The sequence below is a fragment of the Neovison vison genome, chromosome 1, assembly GCF_020171115.1.
Source record: "Neovison vison isolate M4711 chromosome 1, ASM_NN_V1, whole genome shotgun sequence".
Lineage (NCBI taxonomy): Eukaryota > Metazoa > Chordata > Mammalia > Carnivora > Mustelidae > Neogale > Neogale vison.
The window spans coordinates 16342093-16359637 of NC_058091.1; the positions used below are offsets into that span (position 1 = coordinate 16342093).

General features: G+C 46.4%; 1 protein-coding gene across 1 annotated transcript; it reads left to right on the forward strand.

The window, feature by feature from the left end:
- The first annotated feature begins 554 nt into the window (after positions 1 to 554).
- Positions 555 to 6363, forward strand: LOC122898126 (UL16-binding protein 3-like). The gene is made up of 5 exons (XM_044236230.1): positions 555 to 807; positions 2991 to 3254; positions 3490 to 3765; positions 4437 to 4592; positions 5844 to 6363. Exons 1-5 carry the CDS (start codon positions 555 to 557, stop codon positions 5882 to 5884), a joined length of 990 nt encoding a protein of 329 aa, XP_044092165.1. The 3' UTR covers positions 5885 to 6363.
- The last annotated feature ends 11182 nt before the right edge of the window (positions 6364 to 17545 follow it).

Genomic DNA, 17545 nt, shown 5'->3' on the forward strand with positions numbered 1-17545 from the left:
TTAAAACTAACGTCACCAAAAATGACCCAGATGTAAATTTTATGTGGTTTGACCATATTTACCATTTTTTAAAATTATTTTAAAATATGATGCCATTTGTCCTCCTCGGGGGCCAAAGGTCCAGTGCACTCAGCAGGAAGACTGCTTATTGACTAGAAGGACGGCCCTGAGAACCTTCCTCTCAGGTTTCAAAGACTCACGGACGCCTGGGCTGCTCAGTCAATTAAGCGTCTGTCTTTGGCTGCGCCCAGATGCGGAATTCTGGGGTTGAGCCCGCCTGAGTACCACCTTCGCCCCGCCTCCAGCACCCAGAGCACCTGGAGGACAGGTAAATCACTCCTCCACTCCCTTCCGAATCCCGCCTGGGAAGCTCGCGGAGCCTCCGAGTACGGGAGCCGCCACCGACCCGCCTGGGGCTCCGCCGGGGAAGTCCGCGAGCCTCTCCTCCGCGGCCGCCAGCCCCCTGCTCCCGCTCCCTTTCCTCTCTCTCTCTCTCAAATACGAAAAGAAGAAGATTGGAAGAAAATTGCGAAGTTTCTCCTGGACCTGCCGAGATGCAGTCCCACCTGTGTGAAACAGACGTGAACTCCTGCGAACCCCGGGCCCGGCCACAGGAGGCGCGCCCCGGCTCCCGGCCCGCGGGTTCGTTCAGAAGCCGCCCCCGACTCGGGGTCGCCGCGGAGCCCACGGGCGCCACCAAGTTCACACCGTGTTTGCGTCTCCCGTTTCTGCTGTTTTTCGTGCGCGGGATCACGGCGGCGCCAGCCGAGTTGGTCGAGGGCGCGACGCCGGGCGGAGGACAGACAGGTGAGTCCCGGGGCCTTGGGGACCTGTCGCTGGCTAGGGCCGCCCTCTCCTCTCCTTACCCCCACTCCACCAAGTCCCCGCCGCGGGCTCCTTTCCCGCTTCGCGGAATCCGTCGGGACTTCGTCGCCCTCTGGGACGGAAAAGAGGGGACCTGGGCGACCACGGACTGCCAGGCTCTAGGCGCGCGGAGCAGGGCGGGGAGAGGGAGAGGCCGCCGCAGGGAGTCAGCTGTCGCCCCCAGCCCCCGCCTGCCCCCTCGGGGAGCCGGAGCCCGAGCCCCCGAGCTCCAGACTGTGGGCAGGACAGGGCGATCGCACAGGGCCTGGACCAGGCACAACTCCACGACTCTGCCACTGACGCAACTTCTCCACGAGTCACCAACCCCACTGCTGTCCACCATTACACTTCCCAGCTATGGCTTATGCAGCTCCAGGCGCTCCTTCACCAGCCACATCCTGGCACCACCCAGCTCAGGGTAGGCAACTCTGATACCCCAGGACTACACCTGCCTCTTAGGGGCTGTGATTTCCACTAACTCAACTGTCATTCCCTCCGTTCATCACAGGGTGGTGTCTCTACCTAACATTTCAATATTAGGATGTGACAGGGCATGGAAGAACATTTTCCTACAGTAACTGTGTCACAGGGTGGTGTGGCCCAAGGAGCAGGTCCAGCCACACAATCATCCAGATATTGTCTCTGGCTGCTCCCCTGCTAAGGACACAGACTTGAGCAATTACAACACAGACCTATGCAATATTAATATACACATAGAATCTTTGCACCAGGCCCACATTTCAGTGAAAATAGGATAGGGCTCACACCCCTGTGTCCTTACAGAGGTTTTAGGGTTGATGCTCAACTCATTTTATCCAGGGTAGGGCACAGTTTTAACATTGTGTTTGGAGAAAAGAGTAGACAGTGTGAGAATATTGGACTTGAATGTCCCTGCCACCCAGCCCCCAACCCACAGGTAATTCAACTACAAACAGTTTTCACTCCTGTAACAAGTGTGGGGAATGGGAAAGGACCACTACACGGGTACCTGAGCCAATGGTGTCACTGTGAACAGGACCTGGGGCAGGTGACTTCTCGTCATCTGCAATACCAGCTGCCCCGCACCATTTCAATGACAGGGCCCTGAAGACACTAGGATCCCTGAGGACGATGTCAACTCACACACTAGGTCCAGTGACAATGTCTGCATGGTCTCTGGTCCCGTGTCTACCCACCCCTGCGAATGACCACATGACCCTTTGCAGAAGGCCAGCAGGAAGCACAGCACGTGCTGTTGACCTGAAGGGTCCCCCCTGCTTGGAAGCAGCCTTGTGCTTCTACTACAGGGTTCCAGCTCCGAGAAGGGGCTTGGGTCTGGAACCCAGGCAGAGAATCCAGACTCTCTCTTGGGTGTTTGCTTTCAGGTTCCTCCTCATCCATCCTGGGACTTGGTCATTGATTTAATTGTTCAAATCCAGCAGCATCTGGGTTGGCCATCTGGCTATTTTGCCTCTAGGATCACCATGTTCTCTGAACCCAAGAGATGGAGAGCTTTCGCTTTCTGTGGGGCAGGCCTGGATGGCATTCCAGCCTCTAGGATCATTTCAGTCTTTGCCGTATCCCTGTTTCAGACAGTTGGGCGCCTGCACCTCAAATATCTTATTTCGGGACTTTTCACCCAATTACTAATGGGTGTTTGTTTCTGCAACACCGCCTCCTTCAGCCAATCAGACATCAGACAGACATCACCAACCTTCTTGACAACGCTGGTGCCCTTCTCCAAGTACAGTTTTTTTTTTTTCCAAGTACAGTTTTTATGACTTTGGTATAAAGAGTTCTCCAGAACTGTCCATGAGCCCAGTTGGAAGACATGTGTTTAGTTTCGTGTTTGGCATTTCCTGCTGTATCTGTTCTGTCAAAGGCTGAGATGCTGGGTATCAGCCTGGTAGATACAGGGGACATTTCAATGGCTATGCGGCCTCCTGCCAGTCAGAGGCATCCTGATCCTATCCCAACAGGGGAAGAGCAGCAGCCTCTACTGCTGGGGGGAGGGGCTGTGCAGGGACAGTCCTTGTTCTGCCAGCTCAGCCCTACAGGGATGCCACTGCTGTCACCTGGATGGCAGAGGGGTGCCTGCTGCTTTTTCTCTTCCAGCCCCAATCTCCACCCGTGTTTTCCCTTCGCAGCTGCTCTCTCGCTTTCCTACAATTTCTCCATCACATCTCAGCCCAGGCCTGGACCATCATGGTGTGAGTTTCAAGGCCAGGTCAATGGAAACGAGTTTCTTTCCTATGTCTGTGGGAGCAAGGAGGTCAAACCTGTTGGTCCTATGGGGATGAAGCTTAAGGACACAGCATTTTGGGGCACACAGATGGAACCTCTGAAAGACCTGGGGGAAGAGCTCAGAAAGAAACTACTGGACATCAAAACAAAAATTTTCACTAAGAGCGGTGAGTCTGAAGGCCCAGGGCAGAAGGAGAATGCTTTGGCAGGGCTGGAGAGTTATTGTGTTCATGTAAAACATTGAAGTGGGTCCCACACATGTGGCCCAGCAGCCCAAACAGAAAAGGAGGCAAGAGCAGGACCAGGAAGGCAGAAGGGGAGCTGAGGAGTGCGCAGCGGGTGGGGCAAAGGATTGGTCAAGACCAGAGGCTAACCTGTTTCTGCTGGTGGGGGTGGGGGCAGATTGTCTCACCATGCAGGGCAGGCTCATGTGTGTGCGTGGGGCCCATGGACACACCAGAGGATCCTGGCAGTTTGTCTTCAGTGAGCAGATCACCTGCCTCTTTGACCCAGAGAACAGAAAGTGGACAGTGGTTCCTCCCGGAGGCCAATGGTTCAAGGGCACGTTGGACAGTGACAGAGAGCTGACCAAGCTCCTCATGGGGACTGCAAACGGAGACTGTAAGAGCTGGCTCCAGCACGTATGGGAGCACTGGGATGAAACACAGGAGACCACAGGTAACTCAGAAGACTGGATGGAGTGCTGGTTCTCTTGAAATGACCTCGACCTATCCCATAGTGTGGGCAGGGTGTGTGTGTGTGTGTGTGTGTGTGTGTGTGTCTGAGGGAGATAGAGATATTCATCCATCCATGGCAAATGTTCCTGGCAGAATAATGACTACAGGAATGTTTTAGCATCCTTCCTTTCCCTTCTCACTTCCTGGAATTTTTTCCTCGCTGCACATACCTTTGAGCTCGGGTATTTCTTGGGTTTCTTGCTGCCCCAAACAGGGGAGCATCAGTCTTTTCCAGAGATGGTGTTCTTACTGCTCCCTTTTCTGAGAATTATTGTCTTTTCCATGCCACCCGGTGTATTGCTGGAAATCCTTCATTGTCACCTGGACTGTTGCTGTCACCATCCTGTCGCATCACCTCCTGTCAGCAGGAGCGACTGCTTACCTTGCAAACCCTGCTTCCCCTTTTGGCTGTAGGAGCCCCTAAGGGGCAGGACGCATCCCCTCCCTCCTTCCCGACATCAGGACTAGTTACAGCAGCTGCCACAAGGACAGTGACAGACAGATAGACACCATCTGCCTGGTGGGGTGGACCTGGGTCAGCAGGAGCTGATGAAGCCTCCCCCAGTTTGGAGTCCAGAGACGGGGGCTCTGACCCTTGCATTTTCATTTCAGTGCCACCAACCACACAGCAAGACTCAGCCCCGACCAGGAACATCAGGATGGTCATTGTGAGCTCTGGAGTCACTGTTGCCATCGCCATTGTCATCATTATAATTTCCAGAATCATCAAAAATCAACACCCTGCGTGGAACTTCTTTAGAAGGACAGGTAGTGAGAGCAGATTGAGAGGGAAGGGAGGGGCAGATGGCCTGGTGTGAGCACAGGAAATGGTGAATTCCCAGCCTCACCCCTGCCCACTGCCTGAACCTTCTCAAAGGGCAGCGGGACTAGATGAATGAGATCTCATACCACGTGTTGGCAACTACTTGTACAGGCTTGGCTCTGAGGTCTGATATGGCCTCACTCACTGTTAAGGCCACTGGGAAAGGCCCACACCACAACTTAAGGCATGTTGGTGCTAAAGGGATTGAGGGAAGTCAGGCCTGGCTCTGATCGGGTTATTCATTGGAGAAAGTCAATTAGGGCCCAGAGTGGGTGGTGTGGGGACAGCGGGGACACACAGCATGGGCTGTACTCCCCTTTGAGTGAGAGCAGCATGGCGGCTCCATGGGACATCTCAAGGAGAAGGGGACTCCATCCAGGCAGTTACAAAGACAAAGGGCCGAGGTCTTATCCCAGGTAAAGGGAGTAGGATGGCCTCTGCAGACACCTCAAAGGGCTGGACAGTAGTGCCATGTTCCCCCAGAATGTGGCTTGGGTCTTCACATGTAAGGCAGCAAGTGGACAGTAGAGACTGTGCGTGATGGGACTAGAAGGAGGCCAGTTCTCCGTGCAACAGTGGGGACCCTGGCTGAGGCTGGTGCCGTCCCTGGCAGCCAGCTTCCTGCAGACCTCAGATCCTGAGCCCCTGAGCAGCCCCTGCTTTGAGCAGAGCCGACCTGGGGGATGGGCTAACTGAGCTCCCCGGTGAGCTCCCAGCTGAGCCGGACCAGGAACGGATGGGATGGGGGAAGGATCATCAGACTAAGAGCTCTGTGTGCTGACTGCAGGAGGCTGGGAAGGAAAGGAAAAGAAGGATCTTTGCCCACAGGGTTCCCCAAGGTAGAGGTGTTAAGTGCAGGCCCCTGTCATCTGTCAGATCCCCCAGCAAGTCCTTTAGGACCTGCCATGAGAGATAGCATGGGATCCTGAGTCACATGACTACATTGGTTTCTTACTCACTTTGGTCCTGAGCCCCACCATTGGTAACAGGGTCTGGGGCTGACTCCGTGATTTGGTTCAGGAGGGAGGAGGTTTGTAAAGGTGATGGGCCTAGGGCTAAGTTCATGGCTGGGGGGAAATGCATGTCCCTGGGTGAGGTCTGGGCTCTGGGGTGGGGAGTGCTGGTGAAGGGCAGCCCCAGGACAGGGGACCCAGGATTTCCTCAGCCACAGAGACAAATACCTGTTCTTTTCTCAGGCTTCCAAGGCTACCAAGAAGCCCCTGAGAGTGGGGACTAGCTCAGAGACTCTGCTTCTGGGCCAGCTGCCTTTGGATGAGCTGCTGTTCATCATTAGACCAACAGCACTTCTAAGTTTACAATTCCAGAGACTTCAGTCCAATGACCTGGTGCAGGACACAGAACCTCCCATGTCCCTTCTTGCATTTCGTGCCTCTCCTGTTCAGCACTTTCCACTGGCATATTCTATGCCGTTTCCTGCTGGTGCTAAGTGATGGAATTCCTTCACTTAAATTTTAGATACTTGACTAAGGAATCTCAACAAAGGGAACATTTTCCATCTTGTCCTTTGGTTGTGCAATATCGGATCCTTCTCTGTAAGAGGACCATGTCCTTGCCGACAGTCAGTACAGGTCACAGCCACTGCCACGAGGACAGGGATAGACCCCGTCTATTGTTTGAATATTGTTTGAAGCTATAAATGAAAAAGATATTGTTTGAAGCTATGGAACTTCAGGGATTTTTTTCTGTGTCCTGAGAAACAACCTCATTGACTTTTAAATGGAATAACATTATGTTTGTGACTGATTTCTACAGTAAATTATGAACGTGTACATATATCTAAATAAATTTCTACAGTAAATTATGACCATGTACATAAACATGGTCATAATTTACATTACATATATCTATATTATAAAATTTACATAATTTACATACATATCTCTATTATAAAAAATAAATTAATTTCTAATTTGTTTTTGTGATTATTAATTAGTTTTTCAAAGATTTTATTTATTTGAGAGAGAGAGACTGAGGGAAAGAGAGAGATCACAAACAGGGGGAAGGGCAGAGGGAGAAGAAGACTCCCCACTGAGCAGGGAGCCAGTTGTGGGGCTCCATCCCAGAATCCTGTGGTACTGACCTGAAGACAGATACTTAACTGGCTGAGCTACCCAGGTACCCTGGATTTTTTTTTTACTAGATTTTTATCTATTTGCTTTAGCGAGAGAGCACATGCCATTCTGCCTGAGTTAGGGAGGAAGGGCAGAGGCAGAGGGACAAGCAGGCTCACCTCAGAGCAGGGAGACTAGCAGGAGGCTTGATCCCAGGACCCTGGGATCATGACCTGAGCTGAAGGCAGACACTTAACCAGCTGAGCCACCCAGGCACCCCTGGAATTTGTTTTATATCCCATAAGAAATCATGGAATTTTGCTCTTTTTCCACTGTATGGGGTACATATAAGTGGTGATTCTGCTAAATTTCTTGTGGAAATAAAGACTTTAAGGATCATTCAAAAATCCACTTTCAAGCAGTTATCTGTCAGTCTCAAACATGATCCTGACAGGCGAGAAGTAAACAAATATTCTGGGAAAGAAGGAATTGAGAATCTTTCTGGTGACCCCAAATCTCCTATGTACTACATTGACTTTCCTGTAACCCTCCTTCAGTGCACAGTGAGCAAAAACAGATCTGCTTCTAAAAGTTAATTTGTTCCCTCATGAACCAAAGATCCATATCCAGAATATACAAAGAGCTCAAATAAATAAATAAGTCTTATTCTCCTAAGATTTGTGTAAATGCTTAGAGCAAGTCATAGAGTGTAAATATTTTATTTGTTTATTTTTGAAAGAGAGAAAGAGTGAGCACAAGTCAGTGGAAGGGCAGAGAGCAAAGCAGGCTCCCCGCTTAGCAGGGAGCCAATGAGTTTCTCAATCCCAGGGCCCTGGGACTGTGACCTGAGCCAAAAACAGACACTTAATTCACTGAGACACCCAGGCATCCCCTCTTTGTTAAAGATTTTATTTATTTATTTTGACAGTTAATAAGCCTACAGAATCATTGAACACATCCCAAGTAATCAAGATAACATGAAGAACAAGGGGCTTGCCTTATACAGGTATCAAACTGACAAAATTTTAAAGGTATCTATGGCAAGGGGTGCACTGGAAATGAAATAACAGGAGTTCTCCTCCATGTTGGTAGGAGTATAAATGAAATCAGCATGGATATAGTAAGATGTCAGAACTAGAGTTCAGAGTAATGATTATAAGGATACTAGCTGGGCTTGAAAAAGGCAGGGAAGACATTAGAGAATCCCTTTCTGAAGAAATAAAATAACTAAAATCTAATTCTGTTGGAATAAAAAAGGCTATTAATGAGGAGAAACCAAAAATGTAGGCTCTAACTGCAAGGATAAATGTGAAAAAAGAGACTTAGTGATATAGAAGACAAAATGATAGAAAATAAGGAAGCTGAGAAAAAGAGAGATAAACAACTACTGCATCATGAGGGGAGAATTCGAGAGGTAAGTGATATCATAAAGCAAAATCATATTAGAATAACTGGGATTCCAGAAGAAGAGGGGAAAGAGAGAGAGAGGCAGAAGGTATATTGGAGGAAATTATGGTGGAGGACTTCCCCAATATGGGGAAGGAAACAGTCATTCAAGTCCAGGAGGCACAGAGAATACCCCTCAAAATCAATAAAAATACATCAACACCTCGACATTTAATACTAAAACTTGCAAATCTCAGAGACCAACAGAAAATTTTGAAAGCAGCTCAGGGCAAGAGGTCCCTAATCTACAAGGGTAGAAACATTAGACTGATAGCCAACCTAGTCACAGAGACCTGGCAGGCCAGAATGGACAGGCATGAAATATTCAGGGTAATAAATGAGAAAAATATACAGCCAAGAATACTAGACCCAGGAAGGCCATCATTCAAAATAGAAGGAAATGGGGAGCATGGGTGGCTCAGTGGGTAAGCCTCTGCCTTCTGTTCAGGTCATGATCTCGGGGTCCTAGGATACAGCCCCGCATCAGGCTCTCTGCTCGGTGGGAAGCCTGCTTCCCCCTCTTTCTCTCTTCCTACTTGCGATCTCTGTCTGTCAAATAAACAAATAAAATCTTAAAACAAAAAAAATGAAGAGATAAAAATCTTCCAGGACAAAGAGAAAATAAGGGATTTTATGCCCAGTAAACCAGCCTTTGCAAGAAATATTAAAGGGGATCTTTAAAGCACAGAGAGAGCCCAAAAGAAGGTAGACAATCTACAGAAACAGGGACTTTACAGGTAATATAATGGCACCAAAATTGTATCTTTCCATAGCTACTCGGAATATAAATGGGCTAAATGGCCCCAAACAAAAGACACAGGGTATCAAAAACCATTGATATGCTGTCTACAAGAGACTGATTTTGCAACAAAGACACCTCCAGATTGAAAGTGAGAGGGTGGAGAACCACTTATGATAATGGACATCAAAAGAAATCTGGGATAGGGCGCCTGGGTGGCTCAGTGGGTTAAGCCGATGCCTTCGGCTCAGGTCATGATCCCAGGGTCCTGGGATCGAGTCCCACATCGGGCTCTCTGCTCAGCCGGGAGCCTGCTTCCCTCTCTCTCTCTCTCTCCGCCTGCCTCTCTGTCTATTTGTGATCTCTCTCTGTAAAATAAATAAATAAAATCTTAAAAAAAAAAAAAAAAGAAATCTGGGATAGCAATCCTTAAAACAGACAAATTAGATTTTGAACCAAAGACTGTAATAAGAGATGAGGAAAGGGATGCCTTGGCTCAGTCAGTTAAGCATCTACCTTCAGCTTGGTCATGATCCCGGGGCCCTGGAATCAAGTCCCACATTTGGGGTCCTTGCAGGGAACCTGCTTGTGTCCTCTCTCTCTCTCTATCTCTCAGGCTCTCTGGAAAACAAATAAAATCTTAAAAAGAGAGAGAGAGAGAGACAAAGAAGGACACCATGTCATACTTAAATGGTCTGTCACACAATAAGACCTGTCAATTATAAATATTTATGCCCTAACATGACAGCAGCCAATTATATAAACCACTTAATAACAAAATTAAAGAAACTCACTGATAATATACAATAATAGTATATTATTTACAGCAATGGACAGAAATACAAACAATTGTAAGAGTGTATTATGTAAGAGTGTATTATGAGCAACTACATAAATAAGGCAATCTGGAAGAAATGGATGCATTCCTAGAGATATATAAACTACCAAAACTGAAACAGGAAGAAATAGAAAACCTGAACAAAACCTCCACCTCCTTATGCATGTGGCTGTGAGGTTGCCACAGTCTGTACTTTAAGCTCTCAGTCCAATGGTGGCCATGACCAAGACCACCTTAATGTTCTAATTCTAGCTGGACTAAACTTAAAATAATCTTCTTCCTGGCTCCAGGCTCCTGACCTCCCTTTTCTTAGAACATTTTATTTATTTTTTATTTTTTTCTTTTTTCCTTTTAAGTAGGCCCCATGCCCAGCAGGGAGTCCAACACAGGGCTTGAATTCATGACCCTGAGATCAAGTCCTGAGCTGCTATCAGGAGTCAGATGCTTAGCGTCACCAAGACTGAACCACACATGAGCCCCTAGAACACTTTTTTTAAAAGTTGTAATTGTAAATTCTTTCTCCTCTTATGAGCCTTATAGCCCATGACTATCTTTCTCAAGGCCCTAACAGCAATCTTTTTCAACTATGAACATCAAATGAGATAGGGTCCTCACCTCCCGGTTTATGCAGGAGGGAAGGAGCCTTTATTTGATAAGAAGACCATCAACTGGGAGGCTTAAGCAACAGAAACATTTTTTTCTTTCTTTTTTAAAAATTTTTAAATTTCTTTTCAGCATAACAATATTCATTGTTTTTGTACCACACCCAGTGCTCCATGCAATCCGTGCCCTCTCTAATACCCACCACCTGGTTCCCCCAACCTCCCCCTCCACCGCCACTTCAAACCCCTCAGATTGTTTTTCAGAGTCCATAGTCTCTCATGGTTCAGCTGTCCTTCTAATTTCCCTCAACTCCCTTCTCCTCTCCATCTCCCCTTGTCCTCTGTGTTATTTGTTATGCTCCACAAATAAGTGAAACCATATGATAATTGACTCTCTCTGCTTGACTGATTTCACTCAGCATAATCTCTTCCAGTCCCATCCATGTTGCTACAAAAGTTGGGTATTCATCCTTTCTGATGGAGGCATAATACTCCATAGTGTATATGGACCACAACTTCCTTACCCATTTGTTGTTGAAGGGCATCTTCGTTCTTTCCACAGTTTGGCGACCATGGCCATTGCTACTATAAACATTGCAGTACAGATGGCCCTTCTTTTCACCACATCTGTATCTTTGGGGTAAATACCCAGGAGTGCAATTGCAGGGCCATAGGGAACCTCTATTTTTAATTTCTTGAGGAATCTCCACACTGTTCTCCAAAGAGGCTACACCAACTTGCATTCCCACCAACAGTGTAAGAGGGTTCCCCTTTCTCCACATCCCCTCCAACACATGATGTTTCCTGTCTTGCTAATTTTGGCCATTCTAAGTGGTGTAAGGTGGTATCTCAATGTGGTTTTAATTTGAATCTCCCTGATGGCTAGTGATGATGAACATTTTTTCATGTGTCTGATAGCCATTTGTATGTCTTGATTGGAGAAGTGTCTGTTCATATCTTCTGCCCATTTTTTGATATGATTGCCTGTTTTGTGTGTGTTGAGTTTCAGGAGATCTTTATAGATCCTGGATATCAACCTTTTGCCTGTACTGTCATTTGCAAATATCTTCTCCCATTCTGTGGGTTGCCTCTTTGTTTTGTTGACTGTTTCCTCTCCTGTGCAGAAGCTTTTGATCTTGATGAAGTCCCAAAAGTTCATTTTGGCTTTTGTTTCCTTTGCCTTTGGAGACATATCTTGAAAGAAGTTGCTGTGGCTGATATCGAAGAGGTTACTGCCTATGATCTCCTCTAAGATTCTGATGGATTCCTGTCTCACATTGAGGTCTTTTATCCATTTTGAGTTTATCTTTGTGTACGGTGTTAGAGAATAGTCGAGCTTCATTCTTCTACATATAGCTGTCCAGTTTTCCCAGCACCATTTATTGAAGAGACTGTCTTTAATCCACTGTATATTTTTTCCTGTTTTGTCAAAGATTATTTGACCATAGAGTTGAGGGTCCATATCTGGGCTCTCTACTCTGTTCCACTGGTCTATGTGTCTGTTTTTATGCCAGTACCATGTTATCTTGGTGATCACAGCTTTGTAGTAAAGCTTGAAATCAGGTAATGTGATGCCCCCAGTTTTATTTTTGTTTTTCAACATTTCCTTAGCAATTCGGGGTCTCTTCTGATTCCATACAAATTTTAGGATTATTTGCTCCAGCTCTTTGAAGAATGCCGGTGGAATTTTGATCGGAATGGCATTAAAAGTATAGATTGCTCTAGGCAGTATAGACATTTTAACAATGTTTATTCTTCTGATCCAAGAGCATAGAATGGTCTTCCATCTTCTTGTGTCTTCTTCGTTTCTTTCATGAGTGTTCTGTAGTTCCTCATGTACAGTTCCTTTAGTTACAGATCCTCTTTGGTTGGTTTATTCCCAGGTATCTTATGGTTCTTGGTGCTATAGTAAATGAAATTGATTCTCTAATTTCCCTTTCTGTATTTTCATTGTTAGTGTAAAAGAAAGCCACTGATTTCTGTACATTGACTTTGTATCCTGCCACATTACTGAATTGCTGTATGAGTTCTAGTAGTAGTCTCCAAAGGCAAAGGAAACAAAAGCCAGAATGAATTTTTGGGACTTCATCAAGATCAAAAGCTTCTGCACAGGAGAGAAAACAGTCAATAAAACAGAGAAGCAACCCATGGAATGGGAGACAATATTTGCAAATGACATTTTAGACAAAAGGTTAATATCCAGGATCTATAAAGAACTTCTCAAACTCAACACACACGAAACAGACAATCATATCAAAAAATGGGCAGAAGATATGAACAGACACTTCTCCAATGAAGATATACAAATGGCTATCAGACACATGAAAAAATGTTCATCATCACTAGCCATCAGGAAGATTCAAATTAAAACCACATTGAGATACGAGATACCACCTTACACCACTTAGAATGGCCAAAATTAGCAAGACATTAAACAATAAGTGTTGGAGAGGATGTGGAGAAAGGGGAACCCTCTTACACTATTGGTGGGAATGCAAGTTGGTGCAGCCACTTTGGAGAACAGTGTGGAGATTCCTCAAGAAATTAAAAATAGAGGTTCCCTATAACCCTGCGATTGCACTTCTGGGTATTTACCCCAAAGATACAGTTGTGGTGAAAAGAAGGGCCATCTGTACCACAATGTTTATAGTAACAATGGCCACGGTCGCCAAACTGTGGAAAGAACCAAGATGCCCTTAAACGGACGAATGGATAAAGAAGTTGTGGTCCATATACACTATGGGGTATTATGCCTCCATCAGAAAGGATGAATACCCAACTTTTGTAGCAACATGGACGGGACTGGAAGAGATTATGCTGAGTGAAATAAGTCAAGCAGAGAGAGTCAATTATCATATGGTTTCACTTATTTGTGGAGCATAACAAATAATACAGAGGACAAGGGGAGATGGAGAGGAGAATGGAGTTGAGGGAAGTTGGAAGGGGAGGTGAACCATGAGAGACTATGGACTCTGAAAAACAATCTGAGGGTTTTGAAGGGGCGGGGGGGGGTGGGAGGTTGGGGGAGCATGTATTGCATGGAGCAAAACATGTGGTGCAAAAACAATGAATACTGTTACGCTGAAAAGAAATTTAAAAAAAGAAATATATATAATGTGATTATTTTCTTCAGCAACTTATTTCCATCTACATATATTGAAAGAAGTATATCTCTTATAAAAGATTAATTAATCTAAAATTTGTCTTATATCCTGTAAGAACTCTTGGAATTTTTTTCTTCCTCTACTGTATGGGGTAAAAATAAGTGTGATTCTGCTAGATTTCTTGTGGAGGACACAATTTAAGGATGGCTCAGAAATCAACTTTCAGGCACTCATCTGTCAGTCTCAGACATGATCCTGACAATTTGGAATTTAATAGATATTCTGGGAATAAAGCAGTTGAGAATCTTCCTGTTTTCCCTAGGTCTCTTACCTACAGCACTGACTTTCCTGTCATCCTCCTTCAGTGCACCGTGAGCCTTCACAGCAGAAACAGATCTGCTTCTAACTGTTGATTTATTTCCTCATGAGCAAAGGATTGCTATCCAGAATATACAAAGAGCTCCTGCAAATAAATAAGTATAAATCTGGTTCTCCTGAGATCTGTGCAAATGCTTTGAACAAGTCATAGACAGTAAATCAGCCTATGAAATCACTGAACACATCCCAAACATACAAGATAACATGAAGAACGATGGGCTTGCTTTATACATGCATCAAACTGAGAACATTTTAAAGAGGGTTATAGCAAGTGGAGGACAGGAAATGGATAACAGGAGTTCTCTTGTATGTTGGTAGGAGTTTAAATGGAATCACTCTTTTGCCCTTTATTTCACCCTATCTGGATGGTGGTCCATGTGTTCATCCCACTGCATGGCAATCCCGGTATTAATTCGAGGCTGGAAACACATGGGGACCAAAAAGCAATAGAGATGTAGGATTATTTACTGCAGTGCTATGTGTCATAGCAAAAAATTAGCCATGGGATATCCAACTGAGGTACAATATATACAGTATGTTAGGAGATTTCTGTTTCTAAGACTAAATAATCTGAACTACTATTAAAAAAAAATGACCAAAGTGTGTTAAAACACCAGCTGAACAAAGCTTTCAAATGTATATTTGTGAACTTCTGGACCACATACTATACGGACCTATTTAGCCAGAGTGACTCTATCTTGGTTAAAAGCCATTTTGTTGTTTCTGCAGTAAAACTTAAACTGACCCTGCCCCCAACCCCCAGAGAAACTTACTTAGAAGCAAGTCTGGGAAACCAGTAAAATATGGTTGGCTAGTTCCTAATAACAGAGCCCAGAATACAAGGCCAGGTCGGCCAGTTCCTGATAACAGAGCCCAGAATACAAGGACAAGTCAGGCCAGGTGGAGACATCCAATCAGTAAAAGTACACATATTGTCTCCCTAACCATCAAAGAATGTAAACCCCGCCTTTTGGGGGCCAAACTTGAGCGCCAATTCTGACCAGAGTGATAGCTTAGTTCAAACAGCTACTATAGGGTAAATTGCAATTCAGTTGGCCACCTGTGTGTGGCCTAACATGACTATGCAATGTTACAATCTCATTGGCCACCTATGTGTGGCCAGGCTTTTGCTCTATAAAAGTTAGCCTGTAAGATGGGGGTGGTCGCTCTCTTCGGAGGCAGCCCTGACTGGTCAGTCAGTCAGTTCTTGAGGCTGTAAGCTGGGGTGGTTGCTCTCTTTAGAGACGGCCCTGGCCAGTCAGTCTGAGTTCAAAGTCTTGGCATAGAATAAAGCTTTGCATGACCTTAGCTTTGTTGCAGTCTCATTCCCCTGGCAGATCAGTCTAACTTCTAATACTTATTATAAAATAAAGCTTTAAATAAACTTTCACTTTGTCTCAGTCTCATTTTGTTTAATAACAGACCTAACAATACAGTCCCAGTGGCCTCCTACATCTGAATCTCTTCACCTACATTTACAGATTAAACCAATCCACCAACAAGGCAAATAAAACACTCTAACCCTCATCTTCAACACATCCAGGAAATGGAAAATGCCCAAGTCCATCAATCTTTTTGGCCATATTGGGCATTGCTGGAACAACTTGAAGCAGAGTATGAAGATGAGAAGGCCCTCAGGTACCATGAGACCTACTAGGAAATGATTCTGTGGTGACCCAGGGTAATGTCCCGGTGTGGGGAAACTATATCCTAAAATGTTGGCATCAGGACATCACAAAAACTGGGAGGACATCAGTGTGACACCTCTGTCATATGGTTCAGGAGAAAAAGTGTTCTGTGCAAGACTCACAACGTCTTAAGAAGTTTAGACTTGTTTCAAAAATGTGTATGGTTCTGAAAAATGGGGACACCAGAAATACATCAGTTTCAGAATTTGACGTGACAAGTTAAATGGCTCCAAACAGCTCCTGGTCATTTTTTTGTCAGGTCCTCCCTCTTTGTTCCCTTCTCCCTCTCTGTGCTCCAGCCGTGGGCAGCCTTTCCCTCCTGCCCCTCATCAGCATGGTCACCCCAGGCCTTTTGAGAGAGGAGAGCAGCTGAGGACGGGAATTGGGAGGTGTGCTTCCTTAGTCTCTAAAGATCCTAACCCTCACTTTGGTGTAGGAGATGGCAGGCACCTGAATCAGCTCTTTGGAGATGAGATCACCCTCTAACCCTTCTGTAGACAGTGTGTTCCTAATGATTTTTCTGCTTGAAACTCATGGTTGCTAAGGGATTTCCCACACAACCTCCCTGGTCCATTTCACCTCCTGAAATCACTTCCTCTTCAAAACCCTAAGGTTCTCACCATCGGCCTGCAGGCTTTCTGTTCTAGAACTTTCCTCTGTCAGGTAGTTTGGATCACATGGGCCAACAGCCTGTGTCCTGTGAAAGCTGGGCACAAATACCACCTGCCATTAAGTCTTCCTCACCCACCTATTTTAGTCAGACTTCCCAGAAAATAGAAGCAATATGATGTGCAGACAGGCAGAGAGATAATGAAAGATTTACTCATGCGCCTGTGGAGGCCATCAACTCCACATCCTGAAGCCATCCTGAGACTCAGCGGTGCAAACGGAGTCTGAAGGCAGTCCGTGGGAGAGCTCCCCGTTCTTTGCAGGAGGTCATTCTTGTTCTTTTCAGGCCTTCCACTGATTTGACAAGGCCCAGCAATGTTCTGAAGGACATTCTCCTTTACTTGAAGCTCACCCATTTAAATGTCAATTTTATCCAAAATATTCTCCAAGTGAACAGGCAAAATTAACCACCCCACATCCCTAGGCTTGCTCTCTTCCCTTCTGTGGGGCCTCACAAGTGAGTCCAGAGTAAGAATATCACACCCGGTACTTGCTTCAGATCCCTGCCTTCACCCTGTGTCTAGGCCATCTGCCACCCACCCCCATTCCCCCCCTCCCCCGCAATGCCTCCCCCTGCTCTATGCCAAGCACACTGGCTGTGTTCCAAGTCTGCAAACTTTAGGAACCTGGTGTGGCCAGGACCCCTACTGATCCTTTGGGGGAAGGTCTCCCATGTTGGGACTGATGAAGCTTTCTCCCAGAGAGAAGCCACACCAAGGAAAAGGAGCTTGGAGTTTGGAGTAGAGTGCAGCCAAAAGCCAGCATCAAGGTTAGCCACCCTCAGGAGGTGTCTCTGCTGCTATGCTAAGGGGTTGGGGGAGGGGGAACACGATGGGGCCCACTGGTTCTTCTGTCCCATTGGAAGCAATGCCACCTCTCCCAGATGCTCCCTAAGAAGCAAGAACCTCGTTCCCAGTGCGTCCCAAGGGAACCTCAGATCAGGCTCTCAGCTCCCAGGCTGTGCGCCCTCCTTCTCCATAGGACTGCTGCTGTGCCTGCCAGACTCCACACCGGCCACAGCGCAGACTTCTGAAACTCCAGTCTCTGAGCTCTGCTGGTTGTTGTCAAAACTCTCATCAACCCATCTTGTTTTCCCAGGCAGTGGCTTTGGGGGGGGGGGGTGCGCTCCTCTCTCCCTCTGTCTTTCTATCGCTTCTCTGCACGACCAGGGCCCCTTCCCCTCTGCAGCACCTGCAGTGCCCTTCTCCCCCAAATCACACCTCGGCAACCCCTACCTTCCATGATGACGTGGCCTCTTTTGTCCCCCTCATTGTGTAGTTTGTTCTGTCCATCCTCAGATCCCTGTCTTGGGTGTTCAGGATGACTTGATGTTTATCTAGCTGTGTTTGGGGGATGAGGGAA

Coding starts and splice junctions, on each gene's coding strand:
- LOC122898126 (XM_044236230.1), top strand. CDS start 555: ATGCAGTCCCACCTGTGTGAAACAGACGTGAACTCCTGCGAACCCCGG. Junction 3,766..4,436: donor TGAAACACAGGAGACCACAG/GTAACTCAGAAG, acceptor TTTTCATTTCAG/TGCCACCAACCACACAGCAA. Junction 4,593..5,843: donor GAACTTCTTTAGAAGGACAG/GTAGTGAGAGCA, acceptor TTCTTTTCTCAG/GCTTCCAAGGCTACCAAGAA.